Below are 27,182 nucleotides of genomic sequence, written 5' to 3' on the forward strand. Positions count from 1 at the left end.
TAAGATTTTGTATGTACAAATAAAGGATAAAACCATATACTATTTACTATTATTATTAAAGCCATCTCTCACTAATTGAGAGAAGGAACCAGGAAAGAGCAGATTGCTTGCAACCTTATGAGTCATCCTCCGCTAAAGTACCTAGCCAAGCCACACCCACATTCCTAAACTTTTAGCCGTTAAATTTTTGGGTATTTTGAAATTTAGCAATAGATAATGAATACAATTATCTTCAAGAGATCATCTTCTCTGCCTAGATCTTCAATATTGGTGTGTTCTAGGACTCCATTCTCTATGTTCTTTTCTCTCTCATTGTACACCTCCTGGATGATCTCAAGCACTATCAAGACTTCAGTGATCCTCTCTATGCTGATGGTACTTAAATCTCTGCCTCCAATTCAGGCTCCATCCTCACATTCATATAATCTACTCTTAGCAAGATAACTCCATCCAGATGTCAATCATCTTTTTCTTGGATTTAACTCTTCTTTTGGTAGATCCCCCACTCCCCCTTCCAACACACACACACACACACACACACACACACACACCACACACCACACACCACACACACACACACACTTCTCAGGTCTTCTTTGATGGCCTATCATCCACTGGGGGTCTCCATATTTTTCATCTATTGTGAGTTTATTTTGTGTTAGACACTCTTCTAAGCACTTTGCACTTATTAACACATTTAACCTTTCCAGATTACTACGAAGTATGTACTGTTATTATACCACTTTATGATAAGAAACTGAGATTCAGGAAAGATAAATAAGTTGCCTGGAGTCATATGGATGGTAAGTGAAGGAACTTATCAGAATTCAAATCCAGGGAATTTAATTCAGAACTGGGCACTTGACCATATGCTCCACTATCTCCAATTCTGTACTGAACTCTTAGTTCTCAAAACTGAGCTGGATTTCATCTCTTCCTCTCAGCCTCTACTATTATAGACACAGTTCAGTTTTTCATCATCTCCTTCTTGGACCATAAAATAGCTTCCTTCTGTTATTATCTCTGGTACTGTCTCCTTAAAATTCATCTCCACAAAACACAAAGATTTAAAATGAAACTGACCACATTGCTCTCCTCAGTGGCTCCATTACCATGCTCAGGATTATGCCCAAGTTACTTAGTATGGCATACGAGCACCTTCATAATTGACCCCTGCCTATGACTCCAAATTTGAACTCATATAAGTTCATTGTAGGCTGTAGTTCCTTTCAAGATAGCAGTTTCTATAGGCACAGTATTATTTATTCCTTGGGAGCAGCAATATGTAATAAATAAATCACTGTGTATATAATAAATTTTATCTGTACACCCCCAGGTTTTCTAAATGGGCTCAAGCTAACAGTAGAAAGAGTAGCTGAAATGTTTATTAAGCCTCTGTTTTCAGTTGCTGTCAACTTTAATGACGATTCCAATTATATGTTTTCTTGAATATGGGTTCTTCCCTTCATTAAAAAAAAAAAAGCATTTGTTTTTTGAAAGAAGAGTGTCAATATACTGAATGCATTTATTTATTAATTCAACAACCACTTATTTAGCCTGCTTTACAATGTTAGTTTCTCAGGATTCCATGGTAAATAAAATGACTAGAAATTCAACTAAGGGTATATATGATACAGCAAAACAAAGACCAGAACAGAAAGGAAAGCAAAGGCTATTGCATTAATTTGCAGGAAAGTCCTGTAATGGAGGATTCAGAGGAGACAGCTGAGGGTAACGTGGCAATCAAAAGCAGATCAGGAATGACCTTTTTCCCCTGCCAAGGGGATTGATTATTATCCTGCAGGCTGCAGGGAGACGTCACTAAATTTAAACAACAGATTTCAGAGGCAGTGTAGTTCTGGTGAACACAAGGTTAAGGATGTGGCTGGAGATGTGAGTGACCCAAGTGGGACAGATATAGGAAGTTAAGAGATAGCAAGAAATTATTGGCAATTCACATGATATAAAAGTTATTCAGGGGGGCTTCCCTGGTGGCGCAGTGGTTGAGAGTCCGCCTGCCAATGCAGGGGACACGGGTTCAAGGCCTGGTCTGGGAAGATCCCACGTGCCGCGGAGCAACTAGGCCCATGAGCCACAACTACTGAGCCTGTGCGTCTGGAGCCTGTGCTCTGCAACCAGAGGCCGCGATAGTGAGAGGCTCGCGCACTGCGATGAAGAGGGGCCCCTGCTTGCCACAACTAGAGAAAGCCCTCGCACAGAAATGAAGACCCAACACAGCCAAAAATAAATAAATAAATAAATAAATAAGCCAAGCATTTGAAGCCCTTTAAAAAAAAAAAAGTTATTCAGGATTTTGTGAGGATTTGGGGTGGAAAGGATGATTATAATCCAGGTGCATTTTACAAACCTTTGTTGACCTACAAAATCTTACATTCTCATGGAGATCCAGATTTCAAGAGAATTATAGTGAAAACCTGAAACTGATTTACAAGTTGTTACTTTCAACAACAAAAGCAGAGAAGACTAAAGAAAAACAAGTGAAAAGGAACTAATTCCTAGATGTAATCGTCACTTTTTTCCCCCATAACTGCAAGCTTCAGTTGTTCTTGATCATTACTTACAAAGCAGCCAGTAAACTTTCACCTAGAATGTAACCACTAATTATGCATTTAACCATAGCTAAGTCTTTTACCATAGCTAAGTGTTCTTATATTCTAAAAAAGAATAGAAAATATTTTTTTTATTGGAGTACAGTTGCTTTACAATGTTGTGTTGGCTTCTGCTGTGCAGCAAAGTGAATCAGCTATATGCATACATATATGCTCCCTTTTTTTGGATTTCCTTCCCATTTAGGTCACCACAGAGCATTAAGGAGAGTTCCCTGTGAAGAATAGCAAATATTTATTGAGTGTTTGCTAGTGCCAATAACTTTCTGAATGTTTCACATACATAGACTCATTTATCTTTACAAGGTAGGCATTATTATTTCTGTTTTACAGATGAGGAAACTGAGGCATGATGAGGATAAATAATTTGCCCAGATCTCACTCCTGTTTGGGGCAGAGTTGGGATTCTAACCTATGCAGTGTGTTCTAGAGCCAAAGCCGCATTTGAAACAAGAGGCACTGAGGGAGTGTGAATGTATCAGAGTAAGGGGTCATTATCAAGGGATATTCCCCATGGAATGATAGGTCCGTAGAATTCTTTCAAAAAATGAAAGACAGTAAGTTATTGCCAATAAGTAACTAAAACAAGATTTAAAAAATTAATTCATCCAGTAAAATGTTGTTGAACACCTACCCTATACATATATTGAGTATTGGTAATAGCTATAAGGAAGAAAAATATGCATTCTTTGCCTTCAGGCACTATAATAATAACATACACGAAAAAGTAGGTCAAGTATGTCATTGAATATTAGAAAGTGCAGAAAGTAGCCCTCTCTAAGAAGTCAAAATCGAGATTTCCACTCAATAAGCTCACGCACGTTCTTTTATGTTCAGCTCTTCATTTTCCAAGACCATAACAGATTAGAATAAGGGGAGCATCAGTATTACTAGCACCAAGGGTGTGATCTGGGGACTTTAACAAGCCCGCAGCCAACTCCATCAGCACTCTTTCTCAGGTGGCACCAAATTAATACTCAGGTGCACAATCCCTGTCGGTTTTTTTCTAAGCTTGATGCCAAAACTCATTTGAAGGCCTTAATCTGATCTGAACTGATAAAAAGTTATCGTCTTCATTTCTTCCACTTTGTGTGAACATGGGTTAATTTTGCCACAGACATATTAATGTGTTTGATTCTAAGATGCTGCTCCCAACTCCACCTGGGGTGTAAGTAATATACAGGGTAAGCACCACATCACCTTTGTAAGATCCAAACCCTCTGAATGTGGAAGTACATCTGTTTCCAGGGTTGTAGATAAGGGAAAACAGCATGCTTACTCTCCAAATGCAACTTCAAGACCAGTCCCAGGCAAGCCCCCAGCCCTCACTTCTTGGTTCACACCCGTTACTAACCCTACAGAGAAGCTAGGAGGCTGGTGACAGTGACAAAGACAGGAAGGCTGTACAGCAGAGATCTGAGAACTAAAAAAAATAAAACAACACAACAATAACCCTTCTTGCATCAGAAGTGACAGAGGTTCCCTTATCTTTGGCATACTCTTTTGAAGAAAGTAGAACATGTATAATTCTTAGAAAGATGATAATCTTCCCCTTGAAACATATACTTAAAGAAGGTTAACCTAGCATGATGGGAAAGATCAATAATCCAAAATGTTGCCTGCGATTTGTGAGAAACTGATTTTATTCTGGACTTATAGGCACCAAAAATATGACAATGTGGTCATATGTGAAAAAAGATGCCAGTCAAGTAAGTAGGGACATTAAGTCGTTACCATTCATGGGAGAGCATGATCACTTCAGGCTGCAATGGGTAGGGCTTGACTTACAACATTGTTAGAGATAAAAGGAATATTAGCTACAATTATTGAAAAGTATATATGTTTTTCAAACTGGTGGGAGTGTCAATGATAATGAAGGACATTGTAATGACTGAATAAAGTGAATTTTATGGGTCACCAATGGGACCAATTAGAGAAACAGATTATTGTAGCTACTGGTTCAGAATAAACTATTATTTTTTATTATATCTTGTTTAGAGCCCTCCAAATATCTCTAAAGGTGGTAAATATTAATCCTTTGAATGAGGAGGTAGGGTTTGTGGATGGCTCTAGAGAATTTAGGTGACTTGTGGAAAGGTGGTAGGTTTGAGGTAGCATTTTGTAGAGTAAAAATCACTTTAAGAAACAGTTTCACCAGAACTGGAGGGGTTTGAGGTGAGTGACTACAGCCACTCACACTAGTCAAGCAGGTTTTACAAGGGGGACTAGTGAAGGAAACAAATGTAAAGATGGTTTTTCATTGGTAGGTTAGCGAAAACCGAGCCTCAACAGCATGGAAGCAGTGTACACAGTCCTTAAATCAGCACTCATTTAATTTTTAGTTTCATCAGAACCTTAGATGATTCTTTTTACAGAGTTTAAGTATTTCCCAAAACTCTATCACTGCGTGCCTCTCCCGTTGCAGAGCACAGGCTCCGGACGAGCAGGCTCAGTGGCCATGGCTCACGGGCCCAGCCGTTCCGCGGCATGTGGGATCTTCCCAGACCGGGGCACGAACCCGTGTCCCCTGCATCGGCAGGCGGACTCTCAACCACTGCTCCACCAGGGAAGCCCTATTGCATATTTTCTAAAGAGACCCAAGCTACATCTCCTCTTCTTTAAGTCAGTTCACATTAAATTTTCATTCTACTGAATTTTTCATATTTTTCAGTAGGAAACATGGAAACAATTTTTCAGCTAAAGCTGAACAATGTGTTTTCTTCTGAGGATACTTACTTCATAGACCAGGGAAGCCACGTTCCAGGGTCTGCGGTAGTACGTCAAGGTGTTGCCATCCCAAACTCGGTCACAGAGTCCGTTGTAGTACTCGTTGTTGAAAGGGGTGCTGAGGGGATCCATCCCTAAGACGTTGATCCTGAGTGAACAGAGTAACATTAGGCGTGGAGACACCAGGAGCTAATGCGAGGCAGCCCTCAGTCACTGGGGGAAGAGAGCTTCAGCTCATGTCCCCATCACCCATGTGATGATGGGATATAATCAGGAATAGAAGCAAGAGCCTGGTCACCTCTGCTCTGTGTCCTGGGCGGGAAGTACATATTAAGAAGGTCTTATAAACTCTTCTAGGCAACTAGGGCACCGTTGAGCGCAATGAAAGAAATGCAGTAAGTAGGAAGCAAGGGTCCATCTGGCTTCAAGAGTGGAACTCCACTGATGTAACCCTTAGCTAGCCTCCCTTGGTGAGCTAAAATCCAATGCTGTAATACCACCGCTTTACATTATTTGAGAACAGAGCATCTCATGGGGGCAGAATAACTTATGCATATAATTTTTAATCTGTGAATCAACGTTGGGGCTCTTTCCCTCTCCATTCTCTTTAAACTTAAACCTTTCCCTCCAGCTGTCTCATTGATTGTCAAGAACCTTGTTCCCTCCAGGCTTATTTTGCTCCTATTATACTTACAAGAGGAACACTAAAATGTCATCATCCAGCAAGGCATTCTCAAAAGTTCTACTTTTTTCTCCCAGCAAAATATTTTCATTTGGCAAGCTTTAATTCAGAAATAGGAATCTTGTTTAGCCTAAAAAGTATTTACTTTGATTCGTAGGCCAAAAACCAATGTATGCAAAAGAAGCAGTTCATTCTTTGTGAAGTACTAATTGGCGAAATAGTCATTGCTGTCTAGACTGTATCTGGAATAAATGGCCCCAGGGCAGGGAGGCCAAATGGAGGTTTGCTCCTCACATCTATAACTTAGCTTGGCACAAAAGCATAAAGCCTTCCATTGTTCTGGACCACATCCCTAACTCCAATGAGCTGGATTACAAAGCCGGTTGTTGGTTTCAAGAGGAATTTGTCAAAGAGTGTGGATGACTTACTGCAAACCCATGGCTAATGCAAGGAAAATAAGTGGACGAGTATCCTATTGCCAGTTGGTTAGTTAAAAAACATCTTTATATAAACAGCACATTCTTAATAAACTTTGAATCTACACAGAAAATGAACATTATAGCTCAACTTGAATAAAAGGCAAGTTAAGGAACTGATTCAGGAGTACCTTTCTCAAGGCTGACTGTATAGTTAGAATTAACTCCTTCTCACTTTTTTGCTCCCCCAAAAATACTTTTCATGAAAAACGCTATGGCCCTAATTTCTAATAAAGGGCCAAAAATTAGACCTAGTCACTCGAATAAAAAAGAGAGGAAAAAAGAAACACTATATATCTAGTTTACTTTCTTAAATATCTTATCCTGGATGGGAGATTAAAATTTTGGCTTTAATTTTTCACCCATCCCTGCATCTACAGACATGTGAGCAATAGTTTAAAAAATATTACTAAGGTTTCAATACAAAGACATAGAATACTGGAAACAAATGATCTGTGTTGGTTTCTTAAACAAGACGTCAAGTACATTTTCTTTATTTTGTAGTGAACTTGTCTTCCATATATCTCATTAACGGAGACGCTGCACCTCTTTGTGTTCAGTGAATAAGGACATTCATCTTTGCTTATAGTGGTGATGAATTCTTAAGAGTACTATATCTACGGATAGTGTAGTGTTTGTAATAAACAGTGGGTAATATTAAGACAGTTAATACAGTCCTTGATCTCATTAAAATTATATTCAAGGTAAGGGGTTGGATATAATTACCAATTTCAAACAGTAGTCCAAGGACGAATATACATGTGCCAAATGAGTAGTACAGGTAAGTGATGTACAATGTTCCCAAGAGGAAGAGGTCCCCATGGCAGGGTCATCAAAAGGGTTTTAGAAGGAGTAGGTTTTGATTTGGGTTTTGAAGGATGGGACCTGAAGGGCAGAAGGAACAAGGGTGCAAAATTCTGCAGGTGGAAATGTATATGGCATGTTTTTGGGTAGCGGTCTTCAGATTTTTCTGCTTGTCTAATCTATTAAAAATGTTGATAAACTATGCCTCCTTAAACAGTTTTAGTTGGACATCTAAAATGTTCCCTCTTAAGTTTAAGTAGTTGCAAAGGATATAACTTCTCAGCAAGCTGTAAATATTTATGCTTTAAAATATAATTATTTTGCCTCTTCTAAAAATAAATCCAATGGAATATAAATTCTATAGTGATGATGGGTATCAAGTGACTACAATGTTTATATTTCTTTAACAGTTGGATATTTTATGGTATTCCTTTGGATTCTTTCTTCTTTTAAAAATAGACCTTATTTCTTAGAGCAGTTTTAAGATTCATGGCAAGATGAGTGGACGATAGGGAGATATCCCATATGCCCTTATCCCCCTTTTATGCTTGAATCCATATTTCTATTCCATTTCTGCTCCAGAATTTTAACCTAATGTAATGTAGTTTTATGCTTGGAAGTTTTAATTGATCACTTTTTCACACTTTTCTGTATGAAAAAGGTATTAATTGAAAATTTTAAAACATTAAATATCCTTTGACCATAAGGTCTAAGTATTAAAAAATTCTTCTGGATTTGATTTACCATTATTAGTAGTATATTTCAGTATATTAAAATTTAAAAATAGTTAATAAATCTAAGTAAAATTTTATTGGATAGTTATCTCTCAATGAAATGAATGGGGCTTCCTTTTTAATTAATTGATTAGCTACTGTACCCATGGGTGAATATTACTTATTGCTAGAAGAAGATAGGGCTGAGTACCAATTTTATTTCTACTTTCCATTTTTATAGAGGTAAATGCTGAGAAATTTAACTCACATAAATAAGTAGATAAGAATAGAAAGAATTTTGTCACAGCAATGTCACTCAATTCTTTGATCTTCTGAGTTTTATGCCCCCCCCAAAAAAAGAACACATACTAGTCTGTCATTAAAAGTTATTTTTATAGTCCATTACCTGACAATTGATTAGGACATCATTCAATGCTGTTGGTAAAAAGAATTGGAGACCACTTGACTTACAAGGCTTGACTTACTTGAGGAAACTATTATCATAGAGCTCACCTACCTCCCCCTTGGAAAGTCATTTTGTACCCCATGCTATACATACCCCAGCTTGAAGGTTTTTGTTTCACAGAACAGCAAATTGCCCAGTAGGCTAGATCCATCTGGAAAGTTACAGTGACGCTGATCCACAGTCTAAAGTACAACTAAGGAAGAAATGTTTCAAAACTTCTGGTCTGGTTCCACTACTACAGAGACAGCAAGTCTAGTCTAGAATGAGCCAATATTTTTTTCTGCCAAGAAACATGAAAACTTCTCATGGATGGAATGTCATCGCCTGGGAAATAAAAAGCATGCGTTCTTCGGCAGCACTTAGAGATGCCTGTTTTCACACCTGCACCTAGAACCGTAGGCAGTTCCAATTTACCAAGTGAACTGAAGAGCAGGCTCCCTCCACAGAAGTGGTGTTATGCTTAGATCACACACAAAAGTAATTCCTTGTGTATAGCACATCATGTACAGCTGGTTTGGATTTATATTTTTTTCAATGAATGCAAGATGGGTTGGGGGTTTCCCAGAACACCTGTGGAGAATCTCAGATTCCTACAGGACAAGAGGCTGAAATACGTGTGATACAGGCGAATTCTCCTGGCATGAGAATTTAAATGAGAGTCCTTCAAATGAAAACAAGTATAAATGTATTACTATGAGTACTTGTGACTTTCATGTGTAAAAGGATCTGACTGTATATTACTTCTGATAAAACTTGTTGAGGTTTTCCAGACTGGACAGTTTAGAAGCATGTTGCTGTGATTAGGATGTTTACTGCTGTTAGTTCAATTTTGGTGTAGTCCCATAGCCCCATATAAGCATAATGAAGATGTATAGTAAATAAATATGCAATATCAATGGTATTGAACAATATCATAACTATAACAAAACATGTTATTTTGAAACCTCTTCCTAAATCTTTTTTTTTTTACATCTTTATTGGAGTATAATTGCTTTACAATGGTGTGTTAGTTTCTGCTTTATAACAAAGTGAATCAATTATACATATACATATGTTCCCACATCTCTTCCCTCTTGTGTCTCCCTCCCTCCCACCCTCCCTATCCCACTCCTCCAGGCGGTCACAAAGCCTAAATCTTAATTACTGATTTATACTACTCTTCTATGCTCTTAATTCAAATATTTGGGTAATAAATAGCTACTTAAGGAGTTTCATCTTCTAAGGTTAGTTTTGCTTTGAAGTCAGGGAGTTGACCTGTGGTCTTTGTAGTGATGTAGGGGGAGTGACGTCACTGCTGATGGGCATGTGGGGAGAAAGAGAAGGTTAGGTGGCAGGGTAAAAAAAAACGTAGTTTCTATCAGTCAGGGAAACTTGGATTTTAGTTCTGCTAGCAACTAATGTGTCAAATAGCCTTATTTATTTCACTCAGTTCTGATCTATAAGGTGACTGTAATACCACCCCTAACCAGCTCCACAGGATTTTTATGAAAAGCCAAGAGAGGGAATGTGCAAAAAGATCTTGAAAAATTCAACGTATTATGCACATGAAAGCTGTCAGACAACGATAGGTCATAAAGACTAAGTTAGCTATAGGTGACTGCTCATGGTAATGGGGAACTTAATCAAAACCGTCGGTGGGCTGATTCTATCAGAGCCTACCTCATTTTCCACCTCTCAGCCAACCTTTCCACACAGCTGGGTCCCCACTTTCTCACTTAGTCCTGAAGGCTCAGCCCTTTGACGTCCGTCATCACCAGCCCTGACCGTGCTAAGGCAGGCATTTAAGGGGTCCTGGCCACTCTCGGGTGTGCCTCATTATGAAACTCCCTGGCAAAGGCGATAGAACAAATTTTCTCTTCCCCGAATGAAGGAAACCTACAGATTACAAATGATTGTTTTTCAGCCAAGAGAGCTACGGTTTCTGTATCCTTTTCCTATAAAATCAGATGTAAATTTGCATAGAAGGAGACATACGTAACACAGGTAATGCCCTGCTTCAAGCCTGTTTGTTTAGATTAGAGAGAAAACCGTTTCTTGGATCCCAAATAAAGCAAGTAAAGTAGTAATGGGCTTTCACCATGGACTCACAGTCTCTCGCTGAGGAAAGCAGCAAGAAGAGTCAGGACTCATTGGAGCACGCTGTGGCTATAAGGTTTCGGACAACCCCCATTCCATTTCTGCCAACTATGAAGAGGCCCTGCTGAGTGTAGGGCTCAAGACCATCCAATGTGATTCGAGATTCCTACTTTTAGGCTCTGGGAAAAGGCACTGTGGGTTATATTTGGACTCTGCTAGGATAAGATTTTATGAAGGGATAAAGGATATGTGAAATGTTTTATCTGGGGTCTGACTCTTGGTATCCTGAAATTTTTTTCCTATGGTGATTAAACAAGTGGATGTTTCATCTGCCTTAGAGAGAGGAGACATCTCTTTTTTCAGCCAAACCTGATACACAGGTCCTGTCTTAGGAACTGCCCAGTTCCTCAGTGTAGGGTTCTTCTCAACCTCAGCATTCCTGACATGTTGCTGTCCTGTGCATTGTAGCATCATCCAGGGTCTCTACCCACTGGATGTCAGTAGTTTTCCCTCACCACCCACCCCCCGGAAAGCTCCCCACTTCCATTTCCCACAATCGTGGCCACTGACAACTTCTAGACATGACCAAATGTCCCCCAAGAGGAAAATCCTCTCTAGTTGAGAACCACTGCCCTAGTCCCTCTATCAGGCCTTGATCTTACCATCACCCCCATCTTCTTTCCTCTCCTCATTTCCATTCCCAGGACTCCAGTCCTGAGCCTGAATTTCTTTCCAGGGACCCAGTTTCAACCTTACCTGATGCAATTGACAGTATTTTAGAAACATTTATTTTAATTAAATAATAAATTAACTCACCTATTTATCAACCCACCAGTATTAATTGAGTGTCTATTATGAACAAGGCACTGGGGTTATGAGGATGAAGAGACACATTGCATTACAGGCCATGAAACAGAGCCATGTGCCATCGCTGTCAATATACCACTGGACGGGGGAGCACCTGTGTCTCTGTTGGGGACAATTTGCCAACAAATCCACCCAAAGTACCTTTACTGAAAACAGATCAGAACAGCTAATGGAAACTTTGCTGTGGACATCCCTGGAATGTTCTCTAACTAAATGAAATAGAACAGTACAGAACCTCAGGCCTATGTTATTTTCCAACTCTGAGAGCCCAGATGTCTGCAAATGGTCTCTATTCTGTGTAACTCTAAGTTCTAAGCTGTCTAAGACGTCTCATCCGAGCTGACCCTGCTGCTGGAATGCCTATAGTTTGTGTGGGAAACAAGTGAAATTTCAGTTCTTTGATGAGAGCCAGAGTCTCGACATCAGCCCCATCTGGCACCAGAACTGTTTCCTCTGTCCTTTTCCTCTTGGGTAATCTCTAGAATGCTGGCACCTCCTGAGAGAGAATTTCTACCCAGGTATATATCCAAGAGAAATTCCAGCAGAAGACAGGCTTCCTGGCTATACAAATATTTGAATTGAATTGTCAGACCTACTACTGGCAGTTCAAGTTCAAATGTTAACATGTCATTTCAATATTGCTATGGTCTTCCAGAGGTTGATACACAAGGTTTCTCATCTCTTACTGGCCTCGGAAGTAATCACCTATCATCCTGATGGTCTAGTCTATTCTACAGATGCCTCCCGAGGCCAGGCAGTTTGTCCAAATGATCTTGAGATACTGATTCAGCATTTAGCTTCTTTCATGCTCAAATGTAATTCAAGCAGAATACAGACTCAAAGGCTACTCTGTACCAGCTCAAACCCTCTACCACGTGGGGTACAGACCCGTAGCCTGCTGTCCGTGCCAGCTCCGACTCTCCCACCACTTTGTTGCGGCAGGGAGGACGAGGGTCATTTTCACAGTTATCCTCATCTGAAAAGTCTCCGCAGTCATTGTCACCATTACACAGAAGTCGCCTCTTTACGCATGTGCCTGCAATCAAAATCAGGAAAGACAGAAAGACACTGTGTCTCTCAGGCCAGATTCTCTCTCTTTTTCTTAAGTTATCAAACATACTTTAATGATAGAGGGGAGGGACCACACCTATATATGAATTTTTTGTATAGACTATATAGATGGCCCTTTTCTCAGCCCCTTTTCATGCTTGGAAGCATGAGCGTCTGGAAGCACATTTCTCTTCTTTTCGCTCATGAGGGCACATCGAAACCCACACTAGGCAACGGGAGAATTACCTGTATGGCATCGAAAGTCATTTTCACAGTCATCCTCAGGGTCTTTGCAGATCTCCGTGGGCACGCACTGACGTCTATCTCCTACAGCGTCCACGCACTTTTGCCCGTTAAATTGTCCAAAGAGCTCAATGCTCCTTGAGCGAAACTGCCCAGGAACAGCTGGAAATGTTAGCGTTTCTAAGGCCAAGAAGGGATTCTGATCTAAAACTGCATCCACACCACTGCAGCCCTCCAAACCCAGCTGAGTCAAAGGTTTTAAGATAGAAGCCCGATGTCACTTGAAGGAACAACTCACATGGTGGGGTTGGCGGGCTGTTCTATAGAATATGTTTCCTCCCAATACTCATTTAGTCACTGTGCGACACTCAGGTTTCCCAGCAAGGTTAGTCTCATCCATTTAGGTATTTCCCTTTCCTTCTGGGTTTGGAACTCAGCTGGGGCCCTCCCTGCCTCATAGTCATTTTCCTGGAGATGCTGGCAGTACAGTTTCCACTTGGGGACATCAGTGGGGAATGGCAACGAATGCTTACCATTTGTTTGAGGCAAGGGTCACATTTGGACCAACTGCTCCAGGAGCTCATCTTGCAGTCTGTGGGCAATGGCGTGCCACTGCTTTCCACGGGCTCCGAGTCATGACTAAGACAATAAAACACATCAGCTTATAATGACCATCGTGTGTGCTTCTTTCTAAAAAGTCTTCACAAACCCGTTTAATTTTATTTACTCCTTTCCCGCTTCTGAACCACAGTGTTTATCCTTTTATTCCATCTCTCATTTGACACTTGATCACATGCTGTTTTGTATTTTCAACTCAACTTTTTGTTTAATTCTTGTACTGCATTGTAATTTAACCTTCGCCCTAACAACAACAACAATAATAATGATGGTGATGAAGAAAACTGGCAAGTCATCCGGCTATGTGTTCTTCTCTGATTAATCTTATATTTCCAACTAGTGTACAGATTCATTGAAGCTAGAAGCCTTGTTTCACTTTGTACCCTCCAGAGAGTCTGGCAAAGCCTCAAATTGCTGGGTTTTCTTGCAAATTTAAGCCAGCACACCCAGCCGTTCCTGTGGTAAGCGCCTCATAAATCAAGCTCTCCTGTCCCTAGATTCTGTATGTGCTGAACTTCCCGTTTCACAGTCCATGTCTGGACTTATTCCTCATCTTTATGAATTTCAATGTATATTTTTTGGCACTTCTAACCTTCCCTCCCACCCCCAGCTGTGCTTTTCTGGCTTTGAACTGTTCTATCTCTCTTGGTTCACCATTTGGATCTCTTCTGGTTGCAACACCCTCTCGGATTACTCTTATTCAGTGACAGAAAGAAATCCAAAAACAGAAGCCATGAAACAAGAATCTTATCAACTTCCTGCCCCACTTTCCCGAACTGGCACCTATCCTTTTTCTGGTGCAGCCTCTTATTTCAGAGGGATGGTAAGGCCCATCCCTCCCCTAAAGCTCTAGATCCCAGCATCTCTTTGAGCTCTTGATAACCGAGATTCTCCTCCATTTAAACCTCTCCCTTACAACCAGCTCCTTTCCATTTGTAATACAGTGTGTTCAAGTCTTTGACATTAAACATAAACAAACAAAGGAATGAACAAATAGAATACTCTTCCTGAACTTTACATTTCCTTCAAGCTACCCCACCTCCCTCCCACCCTTCACAATGACACTCAAAGGAATTGCTAGAAACATATTTCTGTTTCTCTCTCTTCCAAAATAAAAACAAGTCTCATCTCCTCCTTTTAGCTACCTCCAAAATTCTCTCATCTTTTTTAGGCCAACTTTCTGGAAAAAGTAGTTTGCACACTGGTTTCTTGTTCCTTACCTTCCAATTACAGCTCAACCCTCCTGACCCAAGGTCATCGCTCTTGCCAAAGTCAGCAATGACTTCAAGTGGCCGGCTCCGTGGTTTCCCTCAGTTCTTATCTTACCAACTGCTTCACAGCTGTCAATACGGTTGACCACTCTTGCTCTTTAAAATAATCTCTTCCCTTGGACTGAATGACATTAGACCCCTTTTATTGCTTCTTTCCCCTGCATCCTGTTCTCCTACTCTCCTGTTCAGGCTCCTCCTCCTTTGACAGTCTCAGAAATGCTGTTTTTCCTCAAGCTCCTGTCCTTGGATCTCTTTTCTTTTTCTTTCTACACTTTTCCCAGGGCTTTGGTTTCCATGTATATGTTAATGACACCCAGAGCTAAGTCTGCAGGCCAGACGTCTCTTCTGAATTTTAAACCCTTGGATATAACTCCCAATTGGACATCTGCACTTAAATGTCTTCATGGCTCATGAATTTAATGTATCCCCAGACAAATCCATTCTTTTTCCTCTTCTCTCAAGGCTTCTCCTCCCGTATTTATTGTCTTGGTAAACAGTGTCTCCATTTATGCAGTCAACCTAACCAGACTAGGGTGGTACTTGTCTTATCGAAGCTCATCCCCAATATCGAATCAACCACTAAAACCGGTTCTTTACAGTCATAAATGACTCTCAAATCCTTCCACCCTTCATCTCTTCCAGACACTTCTCTGGTCTACACTAACATTTCATCTCTCCTAGATGACAGTCATTTTTTTCTAATCCTGTTTCCCTAAATCGCCCAGAGCGATTTTTTTTTTTAAATGTTGAGCCTTCTTTTAATTTATTTAATTTATTTTTTTTGGCTGTGTTGGGTCTTCGTTTCTGTGCAAGGGCTTTCTCTAGTTGTGGCAAGCGGGGGCCACTCTTCATTGCGGTGCGCGAGCCTCTCACCGTCGCGGCTTCTCTCGTTGCAGAGCACAGGCTCCAGACGCGCAGGCTCAGTAGTTGTGGCTCATGGGCCCAGTTGCTCCGCAGCATGTGGGATCCTCCCAGACCAGGGCTCGAACCCGTGTCCCCTGCATTAGCAGGCAGACTCTCAACCACTGCGCCACCAGGGAAGCCCCGAGAGCGATCTTTTAAAAATGCAAAGCTTATCATTCATTCCCCTACTGAAATTCTTCAGTAGCTTCTCTCTGTTCTGAGGATAAAGTCCAAATTTTCTAACATGATATGGTAGGCAGAGTAATGACCCCCCAAAACATCTGTGTCTTAATCCCCAGAATCTGTGAATATGTTACTTTACATGGAAAAAGGGACTCTGAGCATGTGATTAAGAGGAAATTATTCTGTATTTTACCTGGATGAGCCCATTCCAATTATGCGAGCTCTTAAAAGCAGAAGAGTGGTTCAGAGAGATGTGCAGACAGAAGTGGCAGGAGAAATTCAAAGCATGAAAAGGGACTCCATCCACTGTTGCTGGCTCTGAAGACAGAAGGAGTTTCACCAAGGAATGCAGGCAGCCTCTAGAAGCTGGAAGAGGCAGGGGAATAGATTCTCCCCTAGAGCCTCCAGAAAGGACCGTAGCCCTGCCAGAGCCTTGATTTTAGGCCAGTGAGACCCACTTCAGATGCCTGACCTATACAACTGTAAGATAATAAATCTGTGTTGTTTAAGCCACTAATATGTGGTAATTTGTTACAGCTGCTACAGGAAACTAACACACATGGTCCAGAGCTGTCTACATGGCCCATCTTCTTCCTAATTCTTCACCTTCACTTTTCCCCCAGCCATGCCGAACTTGAAATGCCCAAGATAAGCTACATTTTCTCACAGCCTCAGGCCTTTAAACCTACTGTTTCCTATTCACCACACTGATCTCATCTTCAACATATTTTTTTTCCAGAAAACCTTCCCTAACCCCTCATGTAATTTACTTTTCTATGTACATATTCTTATAACGTCTTGTTCTTCCCTATATCATAAGTGCCTTTGCAATGACGTGTTTAATTTATTTATTCACTCATCAAATATTTACTGTCTATTATTTTCTAGGCTTTGAGGATACAATGGTATGCAAAGCAACAAAACAAAATAAGACAGAAACCGTGATCCCCAAACTAACAGATCTTATGTTCTAGGTAAAAATATCAGTGAGTTAAGGAAATTTTCAATCTTGCTCAGCTTACATATCAAGTGTCTGGAACATAGTAGGTGCTCAGTAAATGCTTTACAAATGAATAAATGAAAAACTAAGTGCATGAAGAGGAAGAAAGTTCTTGATCGTGTGGTCTAGGACAGACCTAGGTCTGTATTTCTCTAGGTTATCATCTCCTGGTGGACCACTCATATCATATTTTTGCAAGACTTGCTTGTCATTAGGCAACCCTAATGACTAGAGATACCATTTCTGTAAGCCTGACCCTTGCCTACATCATTCAGAAAATCAGGAGGCTTGATGAGCTTCAATCTTCTAAAAGTGCAGGTTAAAAACATATTAGACAAGCTGCCAAAACTCCTTGAAGAAACTGATTTCATGGAGGTTTGAGTATTAGTGTCTATCTGAAACCACATGGCTGAGAAATTTGCTGCTAGAACTTTTCCATCAGACTAAATCCTCATCTGGAGCTGACCGGCCTCATCAAGAGGCAATGGCAGATGCACTTTTATGACCTATAGCAGCAGGTCTCACTACTGATTGCATATCGTAATCCTCAGAGAGTAAAAATAGGAACTGTAAAATGGAGATTCCCCATTCCACACTAATTAAATCAGGCTTTCTGAGGATGGGCTTCAGGCATCAATGTTCTTAAAAAGTAGGCCAGGTGATTCTCGTGTTCACACAATGTTGAGGAAAACTTCTTGGCACCATCTGGTGGGTATCCATGAAATCTGAAGGGGTGGAATTCAAGTATGGGGGTGCCCATTTCATCACATAACCCAAGCTTGAGGTTGCCACTGACCTGAGTCACTGAGCTGCTTTATCATTGGTTTTAGGAATTACTCTAGGATTTGCCTATTAGTGTCCCTATGGATCTTTGCAATCTGTGGATCTAGTTTTTCCAGTATTAGTTAGGCCTGCTGCCGTCAACTGGATTATCTGTTCCTGTCTATCCTTTTTGTATTTATCACTTACTTAGAAGATCATGTCAGCATTTTGTTTCAGCATCTCCCCCAAAGAGATTGGTTCTAGAAACCACACCCTAAATAGGCCTGTGGTATGACACCTTAATCTTTCTCACCTGCCATTGAGACCAGCTTCAATGAATAACTAGTTCAGAGAGTACAGTACAGGATGGGGGATCATGTATGGAAGGTAAAACTCACTGCAAATACTGCAGAGTGAGTTACAGTCCTTTGATGGGCAAGCCGAGAGCCCAGTCAGTGAAGGGGGCCGATCAGAAAGGCTGTTCATCTGATCAGTGACCAGGACCCTGCTCCAATGATACTGGCACTGCCTGTATATGCTTCTCTAACATCTGTCACATTAATAATATCCCCATATTAACAACGTGCACACTAATTCCCTTCCTTCTAACTTCAGGACTCCTTTTTTTTTGTTTTGTTTTTACATATTTGACTCACACCTTGGACTTAGAATAGAGCACCAGAACTTCGCCTTTGATCTCTTATTGCCCTCCTAGATTGTGATTTAGATTCATTTCCTGAATGATCCAACCTGGTCCTGTGGGAAGGTCTGCACAGATCCCACCCTTGCCCTCAGAGTGGCACTTACACCCCACTAGATATCAGGCTCAGCGTATTCTTTCATTTGCTAGGACTCTTTCATTTGATTGCAAGGTATCACAGGCTTAAACAACAGAAATTTATTTTCTCACAATTCTGAAGGCTAGAAGTCTGAGGTCAAGGTGTCTGTGGGGTTGGTCCCTTCTGAGGCCTCTCTTCTTGACTTGCAGAGGACAGTCTTCTTCCTGTGTCTTCATTTGGTCTTTCCTCAGTACATGTCTGTGTTCAAAGTTACTCTTCTTTCAAAGACACCAGTTGTATTGGATTAGGGCCTGCCCTAATGACCCCCAATATGGTCACATTCTGAAGTCTGGGGGTTGGAATTTCAACATTTAAATTTTGGAGGGACACAATTCAGCCCATAACACTCATAAAAGTTTTTTGATTAAGCAATACCTATGTTTTCTACTAGTTTTACTAGATAATTTCCAAAGCTCATTTTCTCATTAAACCTTTATTCTACCACTGAGGGTACATTTTATAGGTGTTATACTTTATAGGTGGGAAACTAAAAACAGAGAATTATGCTAATTATTCAAAGTTGGACAGTTAGTAGCAAAACTGGATTTGGAATCTATGTCTCTCCACTCCTAGTTCACTGCAATTTTGCTCTCTCTCTTGTGCTGCCTTCCCCTCCCCCACCAACCAACTCAAATCCTCTTTGAAATAACCTAAAGGCTCATGGCTTATCCAGGAATTGCTGGATGTAAGAGTCTGATGATTTGTAGACATTTGGAGACACATTAAGTTAATAAGAATATATTTAAAATATAGCAGAATATATTTTTAAAGAATGTATTTATATTTTTAAGAATACATTTTTAAAATATAGCAGCTCCAGGTAAAGCAGCAATTGGACAATCTGGCTCTTGCCTGGATCTATTTTTGAAGCTTACGCCTAAATGTTGTCAAATTAGGCAAAAATAAATTGAAAATTGTGGGAACACCTGGATGTTTTGCCTTCACTGCACCAGGTACCTGGATATTTAGAGGCAAAATAAAGGCAGGACTTGAGGCAATTATTAAGAGGAAATAATAGATTATGCAAGGGGAATATGTTATTGAAATGAATGCATTCCATAAATACTAAGAAAGAGGGTGAGTGATCTTGGATAGCTCCTTCTGAGCCCAGTACCCCCTCCCCAGCCCCTTTGACTCACTAGACAGACAACTTTTGTAGCTCAAAGACTGTGTATGTACAATGCTTACCACCTGCCTTTCACCCTGCTGGGCTATTAGGCTGAGTGGAGAAGTATTTGTAAAGCACTTTCTGGATTCGTAGATGAAATGTGTTTATCAAGTAAAGCCTATTTCCAAGTGTTTCAATCTCAGCTTGAAAGTCATTTCCTAGATCAAAGTGATGTACATCAACATGGCAGGAGGTCTAACTCTGGGCCAGAAATGCATTGAATGAAGAGCCATTTATGTACACCTGGTCCCATCTCCCTGCCATGAAGAGAGGTTTCCAACTTTAGATAAAGAAAACCTCAGGAGCAGTTCACACCCCAGGACACTTTGTGGTGGGCGCAGGCAGGAAAACACCTGCTGTAGGAAGGAATCTTTTTGTCAATAAATAAGACAATGTGGCTCCTTTGAGTGGAGAAATATAAGCTAATTAGGACTGCATCCTTAACCCATGGACCTGCCAGTTTGTTTAGTTCCTGCAATTCATCAAGGTGAAGAGATAATATGACAGCAGTGGCCAACACTCTAAAATTTCAGGACTTTTCTGGTTTCCCAAGTCTTAGTCAAGAGCTTCTCTCATGTGCTTCCAATGAGCCAACATTCAGTAACATTTATGGAGGGTCTGCTCTATGTCACGAATTGTTCTGGTAACTGGGGCCACAAGGCGACATCCTGACCATCACGGAGCCTGCGTTCCAGTGGGTGAGATACAATAAAAGAGTATACTAGAAAATACAACATGCAGTATCAGTTAAGACATGTGAGCTGTGAAGGAAAATAAACCAGGGTAACAGGACAAAAAGTGCCATAGGGCTGCGCTGGAGCCCCACAGGGCTGGGCGTTTCTTATAGAGCGTGGTGAGAGGACCCTCTCAGAGCAGGTGTGGTGCTTTACAAATGTGTTCACAAATTCTTCGAAATTAGGCTCATCAAAGATGGGGTCTATGCGTCCCCCTTTTGAGGCTGGTAGGGTCTTTGTTAATGCTTTTGAGGAGTAGAATGCAGTGGAAGAGAGCCTGCATGCCTTTTAAGTCTAGGTTAGAGAAGCCCATGCTGGTTTATCTAAAGACACTTGCTCTGGGAGCCTTTCACCACTACGTATGAAGCTAGCTACCCTGAGTCCACCATGTGGAGAGCGCACACACACACACACACACACACACACACACACACACACACACGAGAGATTCCTAGGGAGACTCAATTGCTCTAGTCCCCCAGCTGTTTGGGTCTTCCCAGCCCAGGTGACAGACGTGAGTGAAGAAGTTGTCATGATGACCTCAGACACAGCCACCATCTGCCTGCATCCATGTGAGAGACCCATGACAACCACCCAACTGAGCCCAGCCAACACGCCGCTTCAAGAACCAAAGAAATAATTGGTCTTATTTTAAGCTACTGTTTTGTAATGATTTGTTACACAGTAAAAATGACCAGAACAGGGAGGTGCTGTTTGATTAAGTATCTGAATGATATCAGAGAGAATCTATGCGAGGATCTGGGAGAAGAGTGTTGTAAGCTAGGGGAAAGTAAGTGCAAAGGCCCTGAGGTGGCATGTTGGAGGCACAGCAAACAGAGCAGAGTGACCACAAAGGAGAGTGAGGTGCATCTGGAGGAACAGGCAGCAGCAGCTCATGCCTTGTGGGCTGTAGTGAGGAAGTTGGATTTGATTTGGAGCTTGATGGGAATCCTTAGAGGAATATGAGAGCAACAGTAACACTTAGATTTACATTTTCAAAATCTTTCCCTGGTTTTTGGGTGGAGAGTTGACTATTGGGGAGTGGACAAGAGTGGATGCAGGGCAGAAAGGATAGTGATTTGGGCTAAAATGGTCACAGTGGAGACAGGGAGAAGTGGGTAGATTTGGGACATATTTTCGAGGTAAGGCCAACAGCACCTGCAGTTACATTGCATGTGGCAATGACACAAATAGAGGAGTCAAGTATTGTTCCCCGGTTTTTATGTGAGTAACTTGTTGAGTAGTAGTGCAGGTTGGATGAGGATGGGCAGAGAAATCATTAGGTATGTTCTGGACATGTTAAGTTTGGGATGCTTGTTACATTTTCAAGAAGAGATGTTGACTAAGTAATTGGACACTGGGCTCAGGAAAGAGATCAGCATCATAGATATAAATTTGAGAGATGTCAGAATATAAGCGATATTTCACACCATGAGGCTGGATGTGAGTGGGTGTGTTGAGTAAGTCTGAGGACTGAGCCAGCATTTAAAGGAAATGTTACAACATGTCTGCAAGCTGATGGGAATGATTTGGTACAAAGGGAGATACTGATAATGCAGGAGAGGGGTCAGAATTAAAAGAGCAAAGTCCTTGATGAGGCTGGAGCAGATGAAGCCAGTGCACAAGTGAGTGGTTAGGCTCAGGGGAGCGTGTTGCCCTTAGCATCACAGGCCTCACTCAGAGAACTTGGTTGAATTGCAATTGCCATTTACTTGTTGGTATTCTCCTCTAGTCTGTAAGCTCACTGAGGGCAGAGACCCTTGGTAATTACATGCTCTGTATTACACTACAGCTCCCGAAGCAATGTCCAGCCCACGTTGCAAACAATAAATATCTCCTGTATTAAACGGGTGAATAAAAAAGACCATACTTGGCCAATAATAATTCATAAACAAATATCTGTTAACTTATATTAAATATGGATATTAAAAACACAGATGGATACAACCAAAGAAGGAGAAAAAAACCCGACATTTTGGGTATTTTCAATTCTGTTTTTTTTTTTGGCCACACCGTGTGGCTTGTGGGATCTTAGTTTGCCAACTAGGGATCAAACCCCATGCCCTCCGCAGTGAAAGCATGGAGTCCTAACCATCCTCTGGACAGCCAGAGAATTCCCTGGACATTTTCAATTTAATAGTTATTCCCAACTTTAGTGAGTGTTTGGGTATTTTTCCTGATTGTTAAGTTTGATTAAAATAAATTGAATGATAATTTCTAGCATTTCTGAGTGCTTAGTTTATGTCAGGATCTCTTCTAAACTTTTATATTCATTATCTCATTTAACTTTTTACATCAGCGCTATGAGATATCTTCTACTAGTATTATCATTCTTGAAAGATGAGAAACTAAGCCACAGAAATGGTGAGTAATTTTTCTCGGATTACACAGCAGCTACTGGTGGCAGAGTTGGGATTCAAACCCAGGCAGTTTCTCTCCAGAGGTGACCTACTCAGCTACTCTCTGGATTTCTAACTCCCAGCCTAGAATTCCTTAACTATTAGAAAATGAAGAATAAAATAAATATGACAACTATAAACACCCACATATGCAGCCAAAAAATGAATGACAAACTGGGAAAGACGTTTGTAATTCATACCAGAGAAAAAGGACTAATATACTAAGTCATCATAGAAATCTCTAAGTGAAAGACAAGAGACTCAATAGGAAAATGGGCAAAGAATATAGATAGTTCACTGTCCCCCAAAATACATATAACCTTTAAACATACGACAAGATGTGTAACCTGATTAAGAGAAAGGCAAATTAAAACTATTCAAAGATACCATTTTTCACCTATGAGGTTGGCAAATATCAAGCTGTTGGCCTAGAGCTCCCATGGGCAAAGCTTTGGAGAAACAAGCCCTTTACACTCCGCTGGTGAAAGTGTAAAATAATACCCACCCACAGGACTGTGGGGCAATTTCAGCAAAAGCTTGAAGCCGATACCTTTTGATCCAGTTATATCACTTCTCGGAATTAATCCTCAGGTACGATTATCCATTTGCAAAATGATATGTGAATAAGGATATTCATTGCAACATGGCTTATAATACAAAACTGGAAACAACCCAAATGTTCGTTAATAAAAGCGGTTATCTGAACTGTATATCCAGACAATGGAAAATTAATCATTTGTGAGGAGAAAGAGGAAGTTCCTTTTCTACTGATACAGAAAGGTCTCAAGGATATATTGCAAAGTAAAAAGAAGAAAAGCAAAGTACAAGATAGTATATATGATATGATACCTTTCATGAAAGAAAGAGGAAGAGGAAGATTATAGTTAGCTCCATGCTTTAATCCACATAAAGACATACTGGAAAGATACAGGAAATTAATAAAGGGTATTCCCTGTGGGGAAAGGGTGAGGTGGGAGACGGGGAGGGATCTAAGTACTTTACATATAACACAAATCTCATGAAAAGCTAGGAGTAGGGAAATTAAGACTTCTCAATGTATACTTGTTATATTTTTTGACCCTTGAACCAGGTAAATATTTTGTTATTTACAAATGAAAAGGAAGAAACTAACGATAGCTATACTCACAGCCAGCTTGCCTGTCACTGTGCTAAGCACATTGCATTTATTATCTCGGGGATTTCACAGCAGGTCACATTTTTATTCCTACTGTGTAGGTGCTAGGAACAGGTTTAGAGAAGTTAAGGAATTTGCTTAGGGTCACACAACTAGTAAATTGTGGACCTCAAACTCAAACCCAGCTGCCTGGCTCTGGAACCTATATTATGAGCTGTTACTCTACTTGTACAGGGTTTGTTTTTGTTTTTTCACATTTCTATTCTACCTTGAGAGACGTAAGAGATGATGTCCCCTCATGACCTAGTCTCATGGGCATGCTTGTGTTTGCAAACAAGTGATTGTTGGAAATCCCCAGTTGTTCAGCAGTTGCAATAGCTCACTGTAGCAATGGCTTAAGATACAATGTCTGTGGCCATGTGCTCTCCCCCGAAGGCTAGCTGTAATTCCATCCCCTCCTCTCCTAAACCAGAAAGCATATCAAAGTGAAAGGAATAGCAAGGTTATTATTTTAAGGAATACTTCACATTTATTCAGTTCTTACAGCGTGCCAAGCACAGATGTTGTAAGTGTATAACATGTATAAAGATTTAATGTTCACGTAGAACCTTATTAGGTAGGGACTTTCCTTGTCACTGTTATGGGCTGAATTGTGTTCTCTCAAAAAGATATGTTGAAGTTCTATACCCTGTACCTCAGTATGTGACTTCATTTGGAAAGAGGGTCTTTACAGAGGTCATCAAGTTAAAATGAGCTCATTACGATGGACCCTAATCCAGTATGACTGGTGTCCTTCTGAAAAGGGGAAATCTGGGGCCAGACAGACATGCACAGACAGGAGAGGATGTGAGGATGGCCATGTGATAACAGAGGCAGAGATCAGAATGATGTAGCTGCAAGCCTAGGAATGTGAAATATTGCTGGCCACCACCAGAGACTAGGAAGGATCTCCCACCAGAATTTCAGAGCAAGCATGGCCCTGCTGACACCTTGATTTCAGACTTGTAGCCTCCAGAACTGTGAGACAATAAATTTCCATTCTTTGAAGACACCCAGTTTGTGGTACTAGGAAATGAATACAATCACCATCTTACAGATGAAGGAACCAAGGTACAGAGATGTTGAGTAACAGTTCGTAGAGGTTGCCCAGATTTATACAGTTGGTCAGTAAGTATTGGCACCTCAACCTGAGCTTGGGAAGGCTGGTTCCAGAGGAATGCTTCATTCTCATCAAATCTGTATCTTAAAATCATTTGCAAACCTCAGTTCTTTGGCTGAACTGTGTGTCCCGCTTCATGGCTGGTCTGAACACTCTGTTTGACCTCAACCCTGTATCAAAGGGCAGAGCACAGAGTGTTTGGAGCGGGACAACCCTACCACACTCCCGAGGGCACGGCAGTGAGAGTGATTGCAGCCAAATCCCAGCCAGAGGTGCAGCTGCTCAGAGCTGGGGGGCAGCCAAGGGGGCTTTCTGGTCCTCCCTGAAACAGATGAGTGTGGCCAGGACCCGGGGGGTCCAAACTTCAAAGCGGCGGAAGCCTTCCTCATGGGCTCTCATTTTCTGACGAGCAAGAGTCACAATCCAGGAATTCGGGTTTTTAAATTACTTTTTAACTTAAGAAAGGGTCAGGGTAAGTACAAGAGGGCTACAGCCACTTTCAGTAACTGCCTTCCCAGATCCCCTTTGTACCCGATGCCCAGTAAATGCAAATATTTTTCTGAATAGAACAATGCTGCTGCTTCTTTTTTTTTTTTTTTTTTTTGCAGTACGTGGGCCTCTCACTGCTGTGGCCTCTCCCGTTGCGGAGCAACAGGCTCTGGACGCGCAGGCTCAGCGGCCATGGCTCACGGGCCCAGCCGCTCTGCGGCATGTGGGATCTTCCCGGACCGGGGCACGAACCCGTGTCCCCTGCATCGGCAGGCGGACTCTCAACCACTGCGCCTCCAGGGAAGCCCTAGAACAATGCTTCTTAAGTAATGTGGGAAGAGGAAGTGATGGGATGAAGGAAACCCTGGCGGAGCACTTCACCCAAGCCCTGGCTGGTCCGTAGAGTGTCTCTGTGTGCCCCCTCCTAGAAGGGAGCAAACCACGTGCCTGGTGAGGTCCAGGCGGAACGGCAGCCTCCACTGCAGCCGGGAGGCTGGCAAAAATGTGCTTGAGATGGACATTATCGTCCAAAACAGAATTTGGTGAGACCGAGACTCAAATGACCAAAGGGAAATTGGATACAGGTCACAGTCACAGCAGGCAGAGGGACAGTGTTTGGGTAGATAATTTCCCCCAGCTATATTGTCAACGGCCAGAATATTTTAATACCATCACCAGATGAGATCATGCTGTATCAGATGACACAGGACTGTGTGTTCTCCAGCCACTCTGGGTACAGTGTAGACAGTCAGTGAGCACATCTTGTCTGGTTGGTTTATCTCCTGGATGGGCTTGGTGTGGGCTTCATGTTCCCAATTAGGATCAGAGCATAAGAAGAGAAAGTGTCTTTCCTGGACGCCTGGCCAACAGGTCTGCACCATGGTGATTCTCCTCGAATGGAAGAAAATACCACCCTAAACCTAAGGACAAAATGTGTGCCTCTGGATACAACTTGGGATGTCACGGAGGAGAAGCAAAATGCTTAAGCTTTGCCTGATGTGGGGCAAAAGGAGGATGTAGCCAATAGTTAAAAGAGTGTTAGACACTGAGGCAGAGTGAGGGAAAGATTTATTGCCTTAAATTTAAACTTCTCAGACCTTAGATACTGATATACCCAGGTTTATTATACTCTAGTAAAAACCAACTTTGTTTCCTAAGTCCAGTATTTGAAGACTATCTCAGCCTTCACACTTGAATACCTTGTTTAAAAGAAATCCCTGGAAACAGCAGCAGGTATCCTCAGAAGACTCTGAAAGACACACTCAGGTTTTTTCTCACCCTTTTTCAAAGCTTAAATTCTGGGGTTCTATGTCTCGATGTGCGTGAAAATGTTTTACCTACTTTGCTGCTCTGCTACTAAAGCAAACTCTGAAATATCAAAGCCTACAGGGAAATTCCAGAGACAAAGGGAAAAGTGACTCACCTGGGAGCGGGCCCCGCTCTCAGCAGACTTATTTCTAAAATGCATATTGCAAAGACGAACCTCCGGCTGGTAGACATCTGCTCTAGCTAGGCAGCTCCGAGTGGAATGGCCAGATGGTTCCTGGAAGACATTTATTTGCAAAGGACTGGGGAACAATTATTGTTTGTTTTTGCTTAGAACTTTTGTCAGATTGGGCTTCCTGGGTGCCAAAGTCCAATCAGAGGAGAGTCATTTCATAACTTGGGCTTACTGTTTTGGCCAAGAATATACTTATCAATTGTACATTCAGGCAAGGGGCCTGTGAATGCTAAATGGCTGAGATTAGCAGCAGTACTGTGTTGAAAAAAAAAAACAAGCAAACAGAAGAC

At 41.4% G+C, this 27,182-nt stretch overlaps 1 protein-coding gene across 1 annotated transcript in view; it reads right to left on the reverse strand.

Annotated features, from left to right (window-relative positions):
* Nucleotides 1-26,902, reverse strand: part of C9 (complement C9) — a 49,894-nt gene extending 22,992 nt beyond the window's left edge. The window contains exons 1-5 of the mRNA XM_029216625.1: nt 26,815-26,902; nt 13,265-13,370; nt 12,735-12,879; nt 12,327-12,474; nt 5,364-5,502 (exon numbers count right to left, since the gene is read on the reverse strand). Coding sequence (XP_029072458.1) covers nt 5,364-5,502; nt 12,327-12,474; nt 12,735-12,879; nt 13,265-13,370; nt 26,815-26,891 — 615 coding nt within the window. The 5' untranslated portion in view covers nt 26,892-26,902. The remainder of the gene's footprint in view (nt 1-5,363; nt 5,503-12,326; nt 12,475-12,734; nt 12,880-13,264; nt 13,371-26,814) is intronic.
* Between the last annotated feature and the right edge of the window lie 280 nt (nt 26,903-27,182).

This window comes from Monodon monoceros, unplaced genomic scaffold (genome assembly GCF_005190385.1).
Source record: "Monodon monoceros isolate NGI ecotype Baffin Bay Population unplaced genomic scaffold, NGI_Narwhal_1 Super_Scaffold_12, whole genome shotgun sequence".
Lineage (NCBI taxonomy): Eukaryota > Metazoa > Chordata > Mammalia > Artiodactyla > Monodontidae > Monodon > Monodon monoceros.